The sequence below is a fragment of the Lontra canadensis genome, unplaced genomic scaffold (assembly GCF_010015895.1).
Source record: "Lontra canadensis isolate GAN:19392208 unplaced genomic scaffold, GSC_riverotter_1.0 scaffold6, whole genome shotgun sequence".
Lineage (NCBI taxonomy): Eukaryota > Metazoa > Chordata > Mammalia > Carnivora > Mustelidae > Lontra > Lontra canadensis.
In genome coordinates, this window is record NW_022631000.1 from 22499570 (window position 1) to 22519754 (window position 20185).

Consider the following 20185-nt stretch of genomic DNA (forward strand, 5'->3'; position numbering starts at 1 on the left):
CGGGAAGGGATGGAGGAGGCTGTTTGGTCTTACAGAGCTAGCTGTGTTAGTGGTCGCTGCTTTGTCATCCCAGCCTTCCTCATCTTCAGTCTCTGCGGCCAGTCAACCACCATGTCCTGCCAATCTTGCACCCTGAGCATTTCTTGATCCACCTCCTGTCCATCTCTACCATTCTTTCCTGCCTCCTCAACTTCACTGGGACCCCCTGCCACAGCCTTCTAACCAGACTCTCTTACTCATCTTGTCAAGGATGGAGATTCTAAGGCAATGGTCCCATCATTTCTGGCCTAAATACACCCAAAAGGTTCCTGTGTCTGCAGGATGTGGAACCCTGTTCAGTGCTCCTGCCTCCTCTCTCTCCTCCTAGGCCCCAGCGCAAGGTTTGGGTTCCAGAATAGCACATACCTCCCCTGTGTACCTCTATTAGCGGAGCTCCTTCTAACTTGGAATGACTCTGTCCTCCCTTCTGCCTGTGACCAACACCAGCCCTTCAAGACTAAGCTTCAAGAGGCATAATCTCCTCCAAAAAACCTCTCCTGACCTCTTCACCACTTGTCCTGACTGGACTGAAGGACCCCTTGATCATCTAATGCCATTTCTATGGACTAATCTTGGGAAGGACTAATCTGACTCCTTGTCAGAAATCCTGGACCCGTGGGTCTTTGTCAAATATGTGACAGACACCAGTTTCTGTTTTGTACCTTCTCTTTTCCCTCTCTTGAAGGTGTATTTTGATGAGTAGAAATTATCATTTAAGTTTCCAATGCATCTGTAGTTGATATTTGTGTGATACGATTCATTTTACCCATAAAAGTAAGACTTATCCCTGCCTCATTTTTCAGTGGGCCATTTTCTTACTAGTGGACATGTGGGTCTCTGTGATGTGCCTCATCTGCAGACATGTGTAGATACGTTTCTGGCCTCCCTTTGGTGTCTTCATTAGTCTGTTTGCATATCTCTATTAAAACCACATTGTCTCAATTATGACAGCTTTCTGAAATGACTTCATCATGTAAGGCAAATCCTCCTGCCAGGTTCTCCTTCAGAACTGCCTTAGTGTCATCCCCTTCCCCCACGCCCTTACAATTTCATGAACATTTTAGAATCAGGCTGTCATGGTTAATGAAAAACGGATTTTGTTATTTTTAAATGACACTAATTCTTCCTATTCATGAGAAAGTATATAACTCCATTTATTGAGGTCTTTTAAAATACCTTTGAGTAAGGTCTTACAATTTTCTCCATTAAGGCCTTATATAGAAGTATTAGATTTATTTTTAAATATCTTTTTAGTCGCTATGAAAATAATCTTTCTAAAAATACCAACTTTTTTTTTTTAAGTATTTAAGAAATGCAACCTTTTCTTTTAAGGCTCCATGCTGGGCATGGAGCCTACTTGAACTCACAACCCTGAGATTAATACATGAGCTGAGATCAAGATTGGATTCCCCAACTGACTGAGCCACCCAGGCACCCCCAAATTTTTTATTCAAGCTTTTTAAGAAAAGGTATTCTTGAATAATTAATGTTTCCAACCAAAAAAAAAAAAAATTAAATCTGCAAGTCACACTTTAATCTAGTAATGTATTTTCTAAATTCAAACCAACCTCAAATTCCTGGTTAGAGAGCCTTTTTTATACATTGTTAGATTTGACTTCCTAATATTTTTTCTTTTAAGATTTGTTTTTCATCACATTCATAAGTAAGATCAATCTTTAATATTCTTTTGGGGGGGGCGGATTCTGTCCTTACCTTGTTTTGGTGTCTATTTATACTAGCTTTATAAAATCAGTTGTGGAGGAGTGCCTGGGTGGCTCAGTGGGTTAAACTTCTGCCTTCCGCTCAGGTCATGATCCCAGAGTCCTGGGATCATGCCCCACATCAGGTCTGCTCAGCAGGGAGCCTGCTTCCCACTCTCTCTCTGCCAGCCTCTCTGCCTACTTGTGATCTCTCTCTCTGCCAAGTAAACAAATAAAATCTTAAAAAAAAAATCAATTGTGGAACAATGCCTGCTTTTCTCTGGAAGAATCTGTATAGTGCTGGTATCATTTGTTCCTCAAGTGTTTGTTGGCACACATAGAGAAAAACAATCTGGGCCTGTTTCCCCCCAGGTATCCCCCCCGCCCAATTAGGAAGACTTTTAACAACCAATTAAGTTTCTTTAATGATTATTTGGCGATTCTGGGTTTTTCTTTTCCCTGTGTCCATTTTTGCTTAAAAAATATATATTTTCCCCAGTTGCTGAATGTACTTGTTCCCTATTTATCCATTAGATAACCTATTAATTATTTTTCAAATCTTCTATATCCCATTTTCCCCTCTTTCTCCAACTGACAGTTAATCTCTCAACTATTCAGAGATGTGTTAAGAATCTCCTACTGTAATAGTAACTTTGTAGATCTATTAATTTTTGTTTACCTATTTTTTGCTTTATATATTTTTCTGTACATACAAGTTTACAGTTATTATACCTTCCTGATAAATTGTACCTTTTATCATTACATAGCAAATATTTTTAGTAATGCTTTCTGCCTAAAATCTGCTTTTCCCTAATATCAATAAAACTATGCTCGTTTTCTTTCAACCAACATTTGGTTCCAATATCTTTTTCTATCCTTTTAGTCTCAAATGTCCTGTGTTCTTATTTTTATTGGAGATGTGTCTTATAAACAGCATATATTGGGTTTATTGTCCAGTCTAACATGCTTTGTCTTCTCACTAATGATTTGATTCATTTGCATTTATATTGATTACATATAGATCAAAATATAATTCTACCATCTTATTTTGTGCTTTTTTTTTTGTCTTGCTTTTTTTTTTTTTTTTTTTAAATGTTTCTCCTTTTCTCTTTTCTTGCCCTCCTTTGGAATGAACTTCTTTCTCATTTCATGTTTTCTCTCCCCTGTTCTGGAAGTTAAAGACTCTAATGGTTGCCCTAAACTTAACATCCACGTTTACTTTAGCATCTTATACAGCTTAATAATATCTTCGCCTTGTTCCTAAACGACACAAGGGCCCGTGAGTCCTTCAGCTCTTAGGACCAGGATCTTTGCTCAGGGTTTCCTCCTGCAGCTCAGTCCTTTATCCAGCGACCGTTACTTTTCCGCTTGAAGTACAGAATGTGAAGCTTCTTTAGTTACGGTCTATTGGTAGAAAACTGTCTCAGCTCTTGTTTAAATGAAAAGGTCTTTTAACTTCTTTTATTCATAAATGAGAGGTTTCCCTGAGTAAATAATTCTAAAATGACAGTTATTTTGTCTCTGCATTTTGAGGATACTGTTCTAAGAGCTTCAGACTTCCACTATTGCTATGGAGAAGTCAGATGTTAGGCTAACTGGCTTCCTTCTGTGAAAATCTGTCTTTGCTCTCTGCTGTTTTTAACATCTCTCTGTTGTCCCGTGGTTTTGCTATAATATATGTAGAAATTGGTATATTAATATATATACTGCTTAGGATATATTGAGTTCTTGAATTTGATAATTGGGGTCTTTCATTTATAATGGAAAACTCGGCTATTATTTCTTCAAACATTACATCTCCTACAGCTCCTATTTTTTTTCTTATGGAACTCCAATTAAATGTATTTTAGAGCCTTGCACTCTAGCCTCTACGGCTCTTAACCTCTCTTTCATATTTTCCATCTATTATCTTTTTATGCTATATTCCAGGTAATTACTTCACAACTATTTCTCAGTTCCCTAATTCTTTTTGGAGCTATGTCTTATCTGCTATTTAACACATGTATTCAGTTTTCTGCATAAGTTATCATATGTCTCAGTTCTAGAAATTTTATTAGGCTCTTTGTTAATTCTGATCATATCTCAAAGTCTCTTGTTTCTTTGTCAGACTTCCAATAATCTGCACCTTCATTTTGTATGAATTTCTTTAAGCATATTTATTTCACATTCCGCATGATAATTACTATATATGGCCTCTGATTATATTATTATTATATATTATTATATTATTATCTGACTATACTGTTTGTTTCTGCTGGTTCTTGTTTATGTTAACTTTTCCTTTATGTTTTGTGATTCTTTAGATTGGGAACTTATATTTCTTGAAACTTACTTACAGGAATTGTTAAAGCCTATGTTAGATGCATTCTTCCAGACAGGATTTGTGTTTTCTCCTCTCAGTCCCTCTGGGCACTACCAAATGGGAAACCTTAAATTCTGGGCTGCAGTTTTTTGTACAGTCAGGTAGTGTAAATTCTAACCTCAGACGCACATGTGGACTGGTTTTTGGTTAGGAATTCTCATGAGAGAATACCTTTTCTTCCCTTTACCAAATGCCAAAGCCCAAACTGCTAATTTCCTTACCTTCACCCTTGGTGGGGAGGAGAATGAGTTCAGTCACACTGGTGTCACTTTCTATGGGTACCTTACTTATGTTCTGGTCTTTGATCCAATCTCACCCCTTGCCTGGACCCTGAGCTCTGTCTCCTATCTCGAAGCCTGGTCCGCTGTGAGTGAAGTTCTAGGTTACCAAGAACTGGCACATGTCACCTGCAAGTACTTATCCTTTCGGATTTGGGTTTCTTAACATTTTTGACCCCTTATGAGTTCTCTTATTTTTTACCAACTGAGCAATGCTTAAAAAAATTTTTTTAACTTAGGAACACTGTTTAGTATTTATCCCTGTATGATTTTTAAAGGCTATCTTCATTTCTATATTGCCAGAAAATGAAACTTGAGAAAATTTTTAAAAAATATTTGAATATAAGAGAAGGAGAGATATGGCAGAAAAAGCAACAGCAGGACAGAGTCAAGAAAGGGCTCCTTTTTTTTTTTTCGCCCCTTAATTCAGTAGAACTTAAATTTACAGGCTATGGGAAAGAAATAAAAACAAAAAGGAGGCAGAGGTTAAAGGTGGAGATGATGGAGAAAAAGAAGAGGACTACTGGACAGAGGGAAGTATCAAGGGAGAAAAGGAGAAGGTGAGAAGGAGGATATAGGCGTAAGACTGGCTTTGAATAAAGGAGTGTGTGGTAGGCTGAGTAGTGGCCCCCCAGTGTGTCCACATTCTAATCTTCGGGTCTTGTCAATACGCAATCTTATGTGCAAAGGGACTTCACAGGTGTGATTAAGTTAAGGATCTCAAGAAGGGGAGAGTGTCCTGGATTGCTTAGGTGGGCCCTAACTGTAACCACAGGTGTCCTCAGAAAAGAGAGGTCTGACTCCAGAAGAGGAGAAGGCAATACGGGACAGAAGCAGAGATAGGAGTGACGTGCTTTGAGGATGGAGGAGGAAACCGCTGCCAAAACATGCAGCAGCTTCTTGAAGCTGAAAGAGGCATGGAAATAGATTCTCCCCTCAGAGATTCCAGAAGCAAGCCGCCTGCTGACAGCTTGGCTTTAGCCCAGTGAAAGTAAGTTCAGACTTCTGACCTCCCAAACTGTAAGAGAATGAATGGGTTGCTACAAGCCACTCGGTTTGTGTTAATCTGTTAGAGCAGCAACAGGAGAAGAATACAGAAGGAACACCTTCTCTGAGAGCTTACAAATGGGACTTTCTCTAACACATTCAGCTGGAGAGTCCAATTTGGGTATGGTAATGTTCAAATGTTAACCAACTTGCATGTATTAAGAATTCTTTGTATTATCAATCTTAAGCTAAATGCATTTAAATTAAAAACTACTTTGCTTTAACTCAAATGCATCGAGGGGAATCATAGACATGCATGTAAAATCAAGTGACACATATAATCTAATTATGTTTAAGCAACAAAGTGGAAAGGGTATTTCAATTGGCATAATGGTGACTTTGACAGCAAGCTGTAGTAATTTTTGAAGACGTTATTTATTTATTTATTTATTTATTTAATACAGAGAGATGGAGAGAGGATGAGAGAAAGCACAAGCAGGGGAAGCTGCAGGCAGAGCGAGAAGCAGACTCCCTGAGGAGCTGACACAGGACTCGATTCCAGGACCCTGGGATCATGACCTGAGCAGAAGGCAGATGCTTAAGTGACTGAGCCACCCATGACCGCCCCCCCCCCTTTTTTTTAGTCATCTCTACAGGCTCAAACTTATGACCCTGAGGTCAAATGTTGCAAGCTCCACCCACTTAGTAAGCTAGACACCCTGAGCTGTAGTAATTTCAATTTCAACCGCCTGCTTTTTTTCTCAGAACTTCCCCCATTCCACTCTGATGCCTGAGGTCACATTTGTAGAGCAGTGACATCTCCACGTATCTACCTAGCAGCTAACTCTGGGGCATCACCAACCCTGCTTCTGTTATCTGTCTGGCTGTCGAGGCCTCACTACACACATCAATGTTGCCTTGCTTTCTGGGCTGGCTAACTCTTAGTGCTGGTGCTGTATGGGACTCTACAGCCATGGAACCCCAGAATTTGTGAACAAAACAACAACAGCATAGAATCCTCCAGAAAATAAAATATAGATATATAATACATATATTTATATATAAATAAAATATAATAAATATATTTGTATATTTATAAATAAAAATTTAAAATAAAATTTATAAATTTTATAAATATAAAATAATTTATATATTTATATAAACATAAATAAATTTATAATTTATAAATTTATAAATAAATAAAATATATTTATATATAAATAAAATATAAATATAAATATAATTGGGTAATTGACTAAAAAAGAAGTCTAGAGCCACTAAAACATTAATGAAATAACACAGGCACTACTTACGCAGGTGGGCTATCGCCACAATATTTTCCAATTCTTTTAGCGTCATTGATTTCTCCACCGTTGAACACAGCCACAAAATCATACCGGCAATAGTTGTCACGCTCAACATCAAACTTCTCAAATTTTAATTCTATAAGCTTTAGAGAAAGCACAACATTAGAAATATCAAGATAGCACTGAGGAATAATCTCAAATGGGAATCTTCCTCTCCCCAGTACTGCAAGATTTTCCTTGGTAAAGAATGTGTTCATTCTGTTTGAATTATTTGTTTCTTATTGTTTTCATATTTCTTCTCTAATTAACAAAACTGTGGTATTTTTTATTTTAATAATTCCAAAAGATCAATCTTAGTTAAGATCTTAAACTTGAGAGATCTGTTCACCTACAGTTACAAATGAATGGGAACACCATGTAACCCTAACAACCTACATTAAGAACATAACTGGATACGTGTTAGAGTGGGGAAGCAGAGGTATATACCAACTTCATTCTTCTCCTCTGACATGTCCCCTATGTTAGAGTGTGTTGAGGTGTGGTGTATGTGTTACGTATTTGGGTAGGTGAGATGCTGGACGGAGTTGCTCCTCTTTCAAGGGAAGGAGAATGATATTCCTATTATATGTAAGAAGATAAATTCGTTAGGACCAGAGATTCAGGAAGTAGAGATTGACTGTGAGTCTTCCTGAAGTTTGTTTGAAACATGTGCCTACTGAGTTGAGCACAGCCTACTTGGTGATGTGTTTGATTTTTGAAGAGGCTGCTTGAAAGCATTGATAAACAAAGTCAGTGTTAGATTTCTTAAGTATTAGTTTTTTGTACTAGTACCAATAATAGTATCCTTAAGTTATTCAAGTCAATAGGAAGTTTTGTTTTAATAGGCAACGTTCCCCTCACAAGCAGATTTCCAGGGCACCTCCAATTTGTGAAGCAAAGGAAATCTCACTGGGTTCATCAATACCCACGGTACCCAGATAGCTGGTTCTACGCAAGTGGGCAGGCAACCCTCCCTGCTGCTTAGAGAAGATAATGGCATTAATTTCTGTTAGGACAGGCCGTAGTTATTAGCTAAAGGAGACTCAAACACAATAATTGGATGAAGATGGTAACAGCAACAGCACCACAGAGGGACCAGTGGTAAATTTTGGCTTTGAACATAATAGTCACATATCTACATATTTACATATTTACCCACCTTTAAAAAGTCAGCACCAGTTATAACAGCTTATTCATATTTAGCATTGTTTTAAATTATATTAAAATATTTCCTCTTTGGGTCCAATAATTTCTCACCGGTTAGTAATAAAATGTTTTCCAGATTATTAAAAATTGGCTGAATTTTCTCTATTTAGAAATTAGTCACATAATAACTTTTGGAGAAAGGATTAAAAATAAGTAAATAAAAAGGGGAATAAAGGGGAAAGCTATGATTAAAAAAATGAAAATAAATCTTTAACTTATGCTCATAGGTTTGCACAGAAGGTACTTAGGACTTAATCTTCCCATTATATTCTTCTTTGACAGTGCTTCCATGATTTCAGGCATTGCAATAGTCATTAAAAATTACTTGGCTGGGGGCGCCTAGGTGGCTCACTGGGTTAAAGCCTCTGCCTTCAGCTCAGGTCATTATCCCAGGGTCCTGGGATCGACCCGCATTGGGCTCTCTGCTTGGCAGGGAGCCTGCTTTCTCCTCTCTCTCTGCCTCTCTGCCTACTTGTGATCTCTGTCTGTCAAATAAAATCTTAAAAAAAAAAAACAAAAAACAAAAAACAAACAAAAAAAAAACTTGGCTGAAGCCAAAAATCACATTAGTAAAATGAAAGCCAAATTTAAGTTTAAATAATCAAAGAGATGAACAATGGAAAAAAGATGCTGAATTGTAATCTGCAAGGATAACTAGGCTGAAATTATTTAGGCTAATTAATACATTTCCAAATGTCACAGAGAGAAAAATGACCAGCACAATCTCAAGAATTACATAATGGAGGGGCACCTGGGTGGCTTAGTGGATTAAGCCTCTGCCTTTGGCTCAGGTCATGATCTCAGGGTCCTGTGATCAAGCCCCATATTGGGCTCCTGCCCCATGTTGGGCTCCTGCTCAGCAGAAGCCTGCTTCTCCCTTTCCCAGTCTCTCTGTTTGTGTTTCCTCTCTAGCTATCTCTCTCTGTCAAAGAAATAAAACCTTAAAAAAAAAGAATTACATAATGGCTTAAATATCAAGAAATGTGATTTTTAAGTGTTAAACTATTAAAAAGTTCAATAAATTTATAGAATCTTTCATCATTAAGTAAATGACCATATTTTTATTCTTGAAAATAAAAGTGGGTTTGGAGATTATGATCAAAGTGTATGTGTGTGTGTGTGTGTGTGTGTGTGTGTGTGTGTGTGTTTATGAGAGAAAGAGAGAGTTCAAATCACTAACTTGCATGGTATATTTGCCTGAATAATTTTCCATTAAAAAATCAATATATGACAAATAGTATTTGTGTAAGTCATACAAAAGATCAGCTTAGAAAATTTTTTAAAGATTTATTTATTTGTTTTAGAGAGAGAGAAAGAGCATGTGTGCACACACGAGTGGAGGGGCAGAAGGAGAAAAGCAGATTCCCTGCTGAGTAGGAAGTCTGAGGCCTCCATCAACAGGAACCTGAGATCAGGACCTGAACCAGAATCAAGAGTGGATTGCTGAACCAACTGAGCCACTCAGGTGCCTAGAAAAAGTTTTTTTTAGACAGTATCATAACACTCACCCTCTAGTGTTTGAGTAAAGTCTGTAGTGTTTGTAACAATAATTTTTTAAAAGTTATTTTCCCAAGTCCACAAAGTAGACTTGGTCTATTCCCATGCTAAGTTTTGTCCTGCAATTCATATCACTTTCAGATTAGCCTTCAGACTCGTTCTCTGAGGGGAAGATGTGGTGTGCCTGCCTCGGCTCTGTCCAGGTGAAGGCATCACAGTTTATCTGCCATGTGAACATATGGTGACCTGAAACCTACATGTACTTGGGGATTCTAATCCTCCCATACTCAGTCTGCTGTTTATAATACCTTCCCCAGGGTTCAGAAATCTCACAGGGATTTGCTTACTATTTGTATTGAAATTTGAAAATCATATTTATATACTAGGAAATTAAATGCACAACTTTTGTAAGTCAAATAGTGCAAAAGCAATTTTAATCTGGGTCTTTGTATGAAAAGATACCTGTGTCCAGCAGGGCCTTCCTCACCCTGCATGCTAAGCTCTTGAGAGATGGGCCCCTTGCATCATCTAAGCAATTCACACACGCACACTTTCTTCATGTTTTAGGGAATCTTACCTGATTCTTTGGGGCTACAATGTGCCACACACAAGTGACTCCTGCAGGGTAATCTCGGTCTGGCCAGTTGGGGGTTTTAAAAGAGCCAGAAGGTCTTTCAAGGCGTCCTCCACAATACCGATCCCCTGAATTTTTAAAGTATGAAAAAAAAAATCCAGGTTATGGCAATGCAACTGTAAGAAGACTGGGATTTAGAATATTGGTAATAATACAGTGAATAAAGCCAATGGCAGAAGGTCTTCAATTTTTTCCTAAAACATGGTTACACAGCCTCCTTCACCCCCCACCCCACCCCCACCAGCCACACACTGAATGCTCTGTTACCTGACCTATCACATGAGCACAGGAGAACACAGGAGTGGAGTCAGGCCTATAGCTTTTCTTTCTGTTTTTTTGGGCAAGTGAAGACAAGACATTTGGGCATGAAACATTCAGAAATCATGCTGGCTCAACAAATCATACAGATTTTAAAGAACCTTCATGACAGAGGTGTTTATTAATAGGATTAAAATGCATGCCCACGGACAAAATTTGAATATGTTGGCAGAGAATACTCTCATTACCAGAAAACTCTATATGCTACGCATCTTTAATAATTTTAAGAACAGATTTTGTTTGTAAAAAGTGTTTATAAATTTTCAGCAATACAAAAGAGCATCAAAGAAAATTAAGAAAATTACCCAAAATCCAACCACCTAAAACTAACCACAATTAATATTTGAGAAATATCATTTCAGACATCTCCATGCATATATACTGATAGGTCAACAGGAATAATTTCAGGACAATATATATATATATATTTTAAATTTTATTTATTTGACAGAGAGAGGGAGATAGTGAGAGCAGGAACAGAAGCAGGGGGAGTAGGAGAGGGATAGCAGGCTTCCCGTAGAGCAGAGAGCCTGATGTGGAGCTCGATTCCAGGACCCTGAGATCATGACCTGAGCCAAAGGCAGAGGCTTAATGAGTGAGTCACCCAGGTGCCCCAAAACAGTATTTTAATACAAAGTTCTAAATTTAATTTTATTTGAATTAAACTAACAAAAACTGAACTGAAACTAAGAGAACTTAATATACTTTATATTATTTCTTTGACACAGAAGATAATCATTCTTAAAAGGCATCTCTAAGAAAATGCACTATAACAATTGAGGCTGGATAATTTCTAAAACTTTTTATCATGGAAAATTTCAGGCAGATACAAAGTAAATAGACTAATATAATGAGCTTCTATGTAGCCGTCACCCAATTTCAACACTTAATTATCATTCTACTGTTCTTTTTATTAATACCATTATCCAATCCCCACCACCTGCTTTATTATTAGAGATTTCAGGGAGGTAAATTCATGTACTGTGAAATGCACAAATATTAGCTGTACTAATTTGAAAAATTAATCTCCTTGTGTTAGCCACACTCCTGTGACCATACAGAATCCATTTCCCACCAAACTCCTGTATTCCTTCCCAGTCGGCCAACTCTTCACACCACTTTTCTGAAAAATTTTACCTTAGATTAGTTTTATTCTTCCCAAACATGGACTCATGTATTGTGGACTCTTCTGCGTCTGGTTTTCCCTACATGGCGTCTGAGATGCATTCATGTTGCCGTTTGTATTCATAGTTTGTTGTTTTACTCTGCCGGGTGATTGTGGGTGTGGAAACACAATTTGTCTCCCTCTTCTTCTGCTGGACATTCCTTTGGGTGTTTCCAGTTCAGGCTATTGTGAGTGAAGCTGCTGTGAACTGTTTTGTACATCTCTTTGTGGACATGCATTTTCATTTTTCTTGCACAAGTACCCAGGAAAGCAATTCCTGGGCCAAGAATAGCTGTCAATGTTTAATTTCAGAAGAAACTACGAATGATTTCCCCTCGAGACTGCAGCATTTTGTACGTCTCCAGGTACGAGCACTTTGGTCGTACTTTGACGATGTCAGTTATATTTGCCAATCTGGTGGGTTTGTAACGGTTCCTCAGGGTGGTTTTAAAAATGTTATTTTTATTTATTTGACAGAGAGAGAGATCACAAGTAGGCAGAGGCAAGCAGTGATGGAGAGGCAGGCTCCCTGCTGAGCAGAGAGCTTGATGCGGGGCTTGATGTGGGGCTTGATGTGGGGCTCGATGCCAGGACCCTGAGATCATGACCTGAGTTGAAGGCAGATGCTTAATGACTGAGCCACCCAGGCATCCCAGTAGTCTTTTATATTTACCATTTCCAGTGGCTGCCAATCCTATTACCTTTGTGTTACCCTGTGGGACCATTTCCCTTCAATTTGAGGAACTTCCTTCAATATTTCTTAGGATGCAAGAAATGTCCTTAATCCACTTTCATTTCTTTTTTTTTTTTAAGATTTTATTTATTTTATTTGACAGACAGAGATTACAAGTAGGCAGAGAGGCAGGCAGAGAGAGAGAGGAGGAAGCAGGCTCCCTGCCCAGCAAAGAGCCTGATGCGGGGCTCGATCCCAGGACCCTGGGATCATGACCTGAGCCGAAAGCAGAGGCTTTAACCCACTGAGCCACCCAGGCGCCCCTCCACTTTCATTTCTAAAGACCAGGTATATAATTCTGGGCTGATAGTTTTACTCCAGCTACTTTAAGAACGCTGCTCTACTGCCTTCTGGCCTCTACTGTTTCTAATGAAAAGAAAGCCATCCTTCACATCATCTTTCCCTTGTATGTGATTTGATTTCCATCTCACTAATTTTAAAACTTTCTCTATATTTAAAGTTCTGCAATTTTGATGTTCCTCAGTGTGGCTTTTTAAAAATTTATCCTGTTTGGGGTTTGTTGATCTTCTTGGCTCTATAAAATTAACGTTCTTCAATGAATGTGGGTGGCTTCAAGCCATTATTTCTTCAGACTTTTTTCCTGTCCTACTTGACATTGCCTCACTCTCTTGGGCTCTTTTTCTTTAATCTTTTTCTTCCTGGTTCTTCAGATTGGATCATTTCTATGTAGATCCATTGACTCTTCTGCCATCTCCAATCTGCTTGAAAGCCCACCAGGTAAATTTTTAAATTTCAGATTCTGTCTCTTTCAGTTCTAGAATTGCTCTTTTATTCCTTTTTTTTTTTTTATAGTTTATAGTTTCATAGTTCTGTTTCTCTTCTGAAATTCTCAGTCTGTTTACTTACTACACATCTGTTTCCCTTGAAGTCCTTACGCATAGTTACAATAGTTCCTTTAAGTGCTTGTCTGCTAACTGCCACATCTGAGTTATCCTGGGACTGGTTTTTACTGACTGCTTTTCCTCTTGAATATAAACACACTATTCTGGTTTTACCACATAGATACTGGATATCATGAATGATACCTTACAGAGACTCTAGATTCTGTTGTGTTCGTGTGAAAAAGGATTTGGGTTCCAGCAGGCATTTCACTTGCCTAGACTCAAGCTCACGGTGGGTCTCCCTGGCCGTGCAGCAGCTGTAATCTCTGTTCACTTTCACCTTTCAGCTGATGCTTTTGTGACGGGTCAGCTGGACTCCCCTCTATATACACAGAGTTTGGCTGTCACCCAAAGAGAGATCTCGGTGGATTTTACATGTACGTTCTGTGCCTCAGTTCCTCTGTAGCTCCCAGCCAGCATTTCCTCCCAAACGTTCTGGCTGCTCTTGTCAGATCCAGAGCCTGTTCCCTGACATCTCCAACCAAAATGCAGCGCAACAACCTAAAGCAAGAGCAGACTGGGAAATGCCCTCCAGGAAAAGGCTGCATATTTAACAGATCTTGCCCAATCTTATCTCTTCAGGGTAGACGTTTCTACCCATGGATGCTCATATGTACTGACATGAAAACACCCAATATGTAGTTCTTAAGTGGAAAAAAAAATTGTGAAATAATATGAATGTATGATCCCACTTAGATTTTCAAAAAGCTACTGCAGAATTGTACCTAGAAAGGGATGGCAATCACCGACCATGGCTCTTTCCAAGATGGGACTATAATGGAGTGAAGATATCTGTATGTGTGTATGTATATGTAAGCTTCATATTTTTACTCCAGGAATTTCTATATTTGAATTTTGATAAGAATCACATGGGCTTTAAAAAAAGAGACTTTTTTGAAAAAAATAATAAAAATAAACAAAATAAAATAATATAATAAGTATTATAATAAATACTACATATTAAATATAAATAATAATAAATAATATACAATTATAATAAATAAATAAAATTTAAAAAGAGACTTTTTTGAATGGTCTCTTGGAGGTTCAACAGCATTTATTAGCTCTGCCTGAGAAGAACTGCTCTTCAACTTTAGGCTAAAGGAGTAAACACATACAAAGAACCTGGGACAGAGGCTCAGCCAGGGACAGGAGGCACCCACTAACCCGTAAGCCATTATTACCGCCATGATTGCTATTATGTGGAAACACTACCTCTTTCGTTTGGTTCAGCAGCAGAGAACATGGCCATGAAGCCATTCCCAGCCGTGTTGGCATCGGAAATCATCTGCACCATCATCTTGTTACCGCTGGACACAAGGGCTCCAGGCCGGAACGTGCCACAGAAGCGCCCGATACGCTGGCCATTGGTGTGACCATTGTACACGTCTACAAAGTCATAGCGGCACAGGTTGTCGCTCTCCAGATCTATGAATCGGAAATTAAGAACTACCACTTTTCCTTCAGGAACCTGGAGAGAAATTACCAATTGGAAAACCATGTCATGAAAACAGTATCTGAAGTCTTCCCATCTAGCCTGAAGTGAGCAGATTGAAATATACCCAAGACGATGCTTTTCTTCCCACAAATCTGAACTAACCCAGAAGAGGTTTTCTACCATAATGAATCCCTAATAAAATATAAGTATTTATTGTCTTTTGACAAATGCTACAATTCATGAGGGAACACAATCTTATTCCTAGAGAGTTTATCTCAACAAAGTTGCAAAATGTTGGGTTAGTCTTAAAATTTGTAAGTCACTGCTTACAAAGAATACCAGTTCTGACTGGACCTTAGCAACCCCATTTGCAAACTGTAAAACACCATGGCACCCAGAGATATTGCTTGGCAAAGAAATATTTGAAATAGCATTCTTCACAAATAATACAACAGGATAATCTCAATATGTAGAATACTTCTATCAAGTTTGGATTGTTTGGCAATTGTGCAGTTAATTTACAGATACTTCAGTTTGGGTCCTGAAAAATCCATATCAACTATTTATCCTGATGACGCTGAGTAATTACCGAATCATCTCTTCTCAGAATCACTGAGTTTTTGTTTTCCATATGGAAACTTTATATACCAGGTGTCCTTGAAACACAATGCACTGATGAAAAAGTTGAGTTTTCACTTTCTTCTACAACTTTCTTCACCATAATTTCCTCCATAGAATTCTTATGATGCTTCCCTCCTTGTTCCCTAAACAGGCAGAAAAAATGGCTACAAAAGCATTCCGCAGGATTCTAACAAAAGCCCCATTTCTTTTCCAGTGCACACTATCTTTTAATTTACTCATCCAAGCATTAGATCATAAAGTCTCACAATCAGATGCATTTTATCTTTTCAACTCGATGAGCTCTCCACTGTATGATGTAAGAATTTCATTTTACAGATGACAAAAAGTCAGTGATTTGAAAGACAAACCCACTACAGCCAATGGTAGTTGGTTTATATTCATCTTAAGTAATTATCTCCTATTCAAGGGTCAATAGATGCTTTAACATAAATGTGGCTTCCTATGCTGGTGAGTTCAGTGCCATAGTTTGTTGTTTTTTTTTCTCCTGTGATAAGAAGCAGTGTTTCAGTACTATTTGCCTTTGGTGTCAAAGACATATACACCCCATGGCAAAAACTGTAGTGCAGGAGTCTCAAAAGGATATTTTGGCTTTGTCATGGCTATATTCTAATTGCTAGGAGCTTATCTTAATAGTGTATTAGAAGTTCCAAAAGCCACAGTCTATGAAGCTGATAGCAGAAAATGCATTTTAACTTTTAAACATTCTCACTGAGATAGCTCTTGGAGAACTCCTCTGGGTTTTTTGGTTGTATTTATTTTTTTGCATGCAATCTCTAGTTAGCCTATGATCAGAAAATTACAAAAATGTGATGCCACATCTGTAATCGTAAATATAAGCTATCAATCACTGAAAAATTTCCAGCCCAAAAAAACCCCAAAACTGTTCTGAGCTACATTAATTTAACGTTGGTTGTCCCTGCATGAAGAGTGACCGTGTAAATGTGTAGATAAACTGTATGGAGGGTAATTCAAAGCTCTGAGACTCTTCCATGTACTGAGTGAGTAAAAAAGGGAAGAGGTGTCAGGATTGACCCCTGGGGGACTCTGATGCCATTGGGTCTTCCAGATACGGTCAAACTGAGTTAGGAAGTAGGACGCAATCAGAAGTCTGTGGCGCCCAGAAGCCAAGTGAAAAGAGTGTGTTCAAGGAGGAAGTAGTCTGCTGAGTTAGGAGTGGCTGCTGAGTCAAGGAAGATGACTGCAAGATGGCCACTGGGTTTATCAACCAGAGGTCTCTGGTTGGTGGAGCAGCAGGGATAAAGCCTGGTAAGAGAAGGATCAAGAGAAAATGGGTGAGAGGAATAGGGACAAAGTTTTCAAGGAGCTTTGCTGGAAAGATGAACAGAGTAATAGGTGGGTAGCTGGAAGAGGGGGTGGGGGTCAAGGCAGGATAGTTAAAATGGGCTCTATTAAGACTCATTTGCATGCCAATGGGAATAATTCCACAGAGAGGGCAAAACTGATAAAGTAGGAAAGAGATAGAGTTGCTGGAGAAATGGCATTGGGTAGGCAAGGGAAAATTTGCTCTAAGGCACAGATGGGGGGGTGGTCAGCCTTCCAAAGGAGCATGGACTGTTGTGCCTAGAGAGAGGAGGGAAGGCACCTGCAGGTGGGGTTGTAGGTGAGGCTGTGAGAGCAGATGAAATTTTTCTTCTGTGAAATAGGAAACAAGGTCATCAGCAGCAAACATGGATGTGAGAGGAGCTATCAGGAGCCTGGGAGCAGAGGAGAGATGTGTAAATGGATTAAGGAAGTGTAGCAGGAGTGTCAGGAGTGCTTAGAGCTTGCTTGAGGCAAATAAACCAAAAGTGAGGCCTCTTTGCATGGTCGTGGTTTCCCCCCAGCCACACACAGTCCCCAAATGAAGATGCAGAGCAGGTGGAGGGCTGGACTTAAGCAGCAGAGTATGGGAGGTTGGTGGAGTGGGTAAGTTTGCCAAGCAAGGACTATGGAGGGAGGGAGAGCCAAGAGAGTTGAGAACATAGGCAGGGGAATGACCATAATGATGGGCCATGGCATCTAAGCTGGGGAAGGACAGAAACCTTGAATCAGTGGGGTGAGGGCAGTAACAACCTAGGTTGTGGTGGAGACAGGACAATCCAATGGAAGTGGGTGGCCGAGGAAGAATGGAGGATAAGCTTATGGAGGATGGGAGCTGCAAGACCCAACAGGATCCCCCATGTAGGCACCCAAATTACTATGAATTATGACAAGGAAGAGTGTTGAAGACAGTGGCAGCGAGCCAGGGGCTAAAATTTTTAAGAAATGAGGAAAACTGCCCTGGGGATTTTCTACAAGATGAGCAAAGAGGGGCAGAGGAGGGTAGATCTTGTTTCACTTGCAAGTTCTCAGTTCTTTGGCGCTAAGAAAGCTCTGCTGATTCCTTTCTGTGGTCAAGCTGGATACTAATTTCCAATGGGATAAAGCAGCATTTTTCGGCAATAGAAACGAGATTACGTCACTGAAATTTTGAACACCTGCTGATCCCAACAACATCCCCTGGCAAAAACTCTTCTGAAGGAAGGACGCAGAAATCGGCCAGTATCAGTTGTGGGTCTACTGTAACCAGAAACAAACGCCATTTTGCACCGAAGGCCAAGGGCAATCTGTTGCAGGTGAGATGCATACTTCAGGGAACCCTTTCACGACCACACAACAGCTGTTCTTCATTTTAATGTGAGTAATCAAGATTGTCTGGAGCCCTCCCATGTGAACTTTGCTTAGAGCTTCTAGAGGGTCATTCTAAAGACTTTGTAAAGCATATTCTTCAAAGGTGACCTCTCCACTTGAAGAATCTACAGTCTATACTCTTGATTTTCCTTTGTTAAGGATATTAAAAGAACAAATGTATATATATAATATATATATGATAGAGTAATATAACAAACACCTAGGTACCAGCCACCCAGAACTAATTATTGTTAACATTTTGGCAACACATTTTTAATGTCTCTTTTAATAAAATAAATACAAGTTTTCAGATAAAATGAGGTTTATCATCCCCATCCCCATTTCCTCCTCCTTTCTCAGAAGGGACCACTGTCATAAATTCAGTGGGTTTCCTTCTGTGCCTTTCAAAATACTTTTGTATAAATATGTCTATTCATGAAAAATACATGGTTGTGTTTTTGTGTCTGTATTAAAAATTAATGAAGATGGGATAATGCTCTACATATTCTCCAGCCTGGGCATCCTTGAGTTTTCTGGGTGAGGAAGAAGAGAAGGGGGAGAAATAAAAATAAAAACAAAACCGCACAGGGGATACCTGGATGGTTCAGTTGGTTAAATGGCCAACTCTTGATTTTCGGCTCAGGTCATGATCTCGGGGTCCTGAGACTGAGCCCAGGTTCCACGCTCAGTGTGGAGTCTGCTTAAGACTTCTCTCCCTCTCCCTCTGCCCCTCCCCCTGCTTGTGCCTCTCCCTGTGCCCCTCCCCCTCTCTCTCCCCAAAATAAATAAATAAATCTTAAAAAACAAAAACTCATAGGCCCTTCACAAGCTATTCCTTCTGTCTAGAATACTTTCCCACTTCTGCCCTTCTTTCACTCATGTTGAGGGTCTCAGTTTCAAGGTCACCTCTTCTTGGAGGCACTCCCAGACCCCAGCTCCTCCTCCCATGATGGACTCTGCCCAATGAGCTACCTGCCCCTTGTCCCTGAGCATGAGGTCACTCAACCCACCTACTCCCTCACTGTCTATTCTCCCTGAAAGATGGAGCTCTAAGAGGCAAGGCTCCCTCCTGCCTTGGTCACTGCTGCATCCCAGCTTCTGGACAGTGTATGCCCCCAAGCAGAGGGGTCTCATGAAGACGTGTTAAGTGAATGAATCTGCCAGGTGCTCAAAGGAACACCAGCTTCTTTGCACAAACCCTGAACAAGGCACCTACTAGGCAGCCCCACCTCTTGTGTCCTAGTATCTCCTACCCCCAGGAGCATCAGAGTTCCAGAAGGCTGCTCTCCTTTCTAGGTCATTCTTTACAAACAAAAGAAGATGCAGATCTTTTGGGAAACCTTATATTTCAAATCTGCTGGGATGCTAATACTTAATGCAGAAACTCCATTAAGATGCTTTTTTTGGTGGCAATGGAGAAAAAGCTGCTGTTTTGTGAGATTATATAGATCAGGGGATTCATTATCTGCCTGCAGAAAAACAATTCTATATTCATGCTTTTCCCTGTCAACAGCTGAGTCCTGTGTGGGCCAAAACCTCGTTCATGCTGCAACAATGACCTCAGCTCACCCCACAGCCCCTGGGATGTCCTTACTGTCACTGGCCAATGTGCCAAGTGCGGGAGCTGCTGCCAGAGAACCAATAGGGGAAGTATATTTTAAGCTGATGGTTTGCATTTTCAGGATCCTGGGAGCAAAATGCAAAGAGGAGGGCAGCCTCTTTTGTATAGAATCGATTTCTGTAGAAATGGTAATTCTCCTTCCTGTCTGCAGCTTTTCTTCCCCCAACACACCATTTACTAATTTGAGCCAAAAGATCTGTTTCTGCAGCATGTCTGATTTTTTTTTTTAAAGCCATTGTTTTAATCTCCTAAAACTGTCCTCCTCCACAAACAGACCTTTGGAACTACATGCTCTAAAATACAAGGCCGCCTTTTATGTACATGAAGTTCAAGAGGTGTGCATCTTGGTGTCATCTCACATACCCCCCCAATGCAATGCAGAGAAATTTCCGTGCAAACTATGCACCAATATTTGGCTCTATTTCGGGGGGGGGGGCGGTGTGGAGGGGATAAACCAGAAGCTTACAAAAGCTTATTCATGTATATTCTTTGTATATTTAAATACTTTGTGTATTTAGATATCTTTAGAGGGAATCTTATAAATGTTTAGAAAATAAAACATACATTTTCATTAATGGAAACATGTGATATTTTGAAAATTCTGGGTGGGGGGGAGATTGGTAATTTCACGAAAAAAAAAAAAAAAC

At 39.4% G+C, this 20185-nt stretch overlaps 1 protein-coding gene across 2 annotated transcripts in view; it reads right to left on the reverse strand.

Annotated features, from left to right (window-relative positions):
* The window catches only part of PCOLCE2 (procollagen C-endopeptidase enhancer 2), a 63860-nt gene that overhangs the window by 10776 nt on the left and 32899 nt on the right, over window positions 1–20185 (reverse strand). For both annotated transcript variants that reach the window (XM_032852410.1, XM_032852411.1), the window contains 3 exons: window positions 14383–14638; window positions 9993–10117; window positions 6680–6816 (listed from right to left, as the gene is read on the reverse strand). In XM_032852410.1, the coding sequence (XP_032708301.1) occupies window positions 6680–6816; window positions 9993–10117; window positions 14383–14638 (518 nt within the window). The remainder of the gene's footprint in view (window positions 1–6679; window positions 6817–9992; window positions 10118–14382; window positions 14639–20185) is intronic.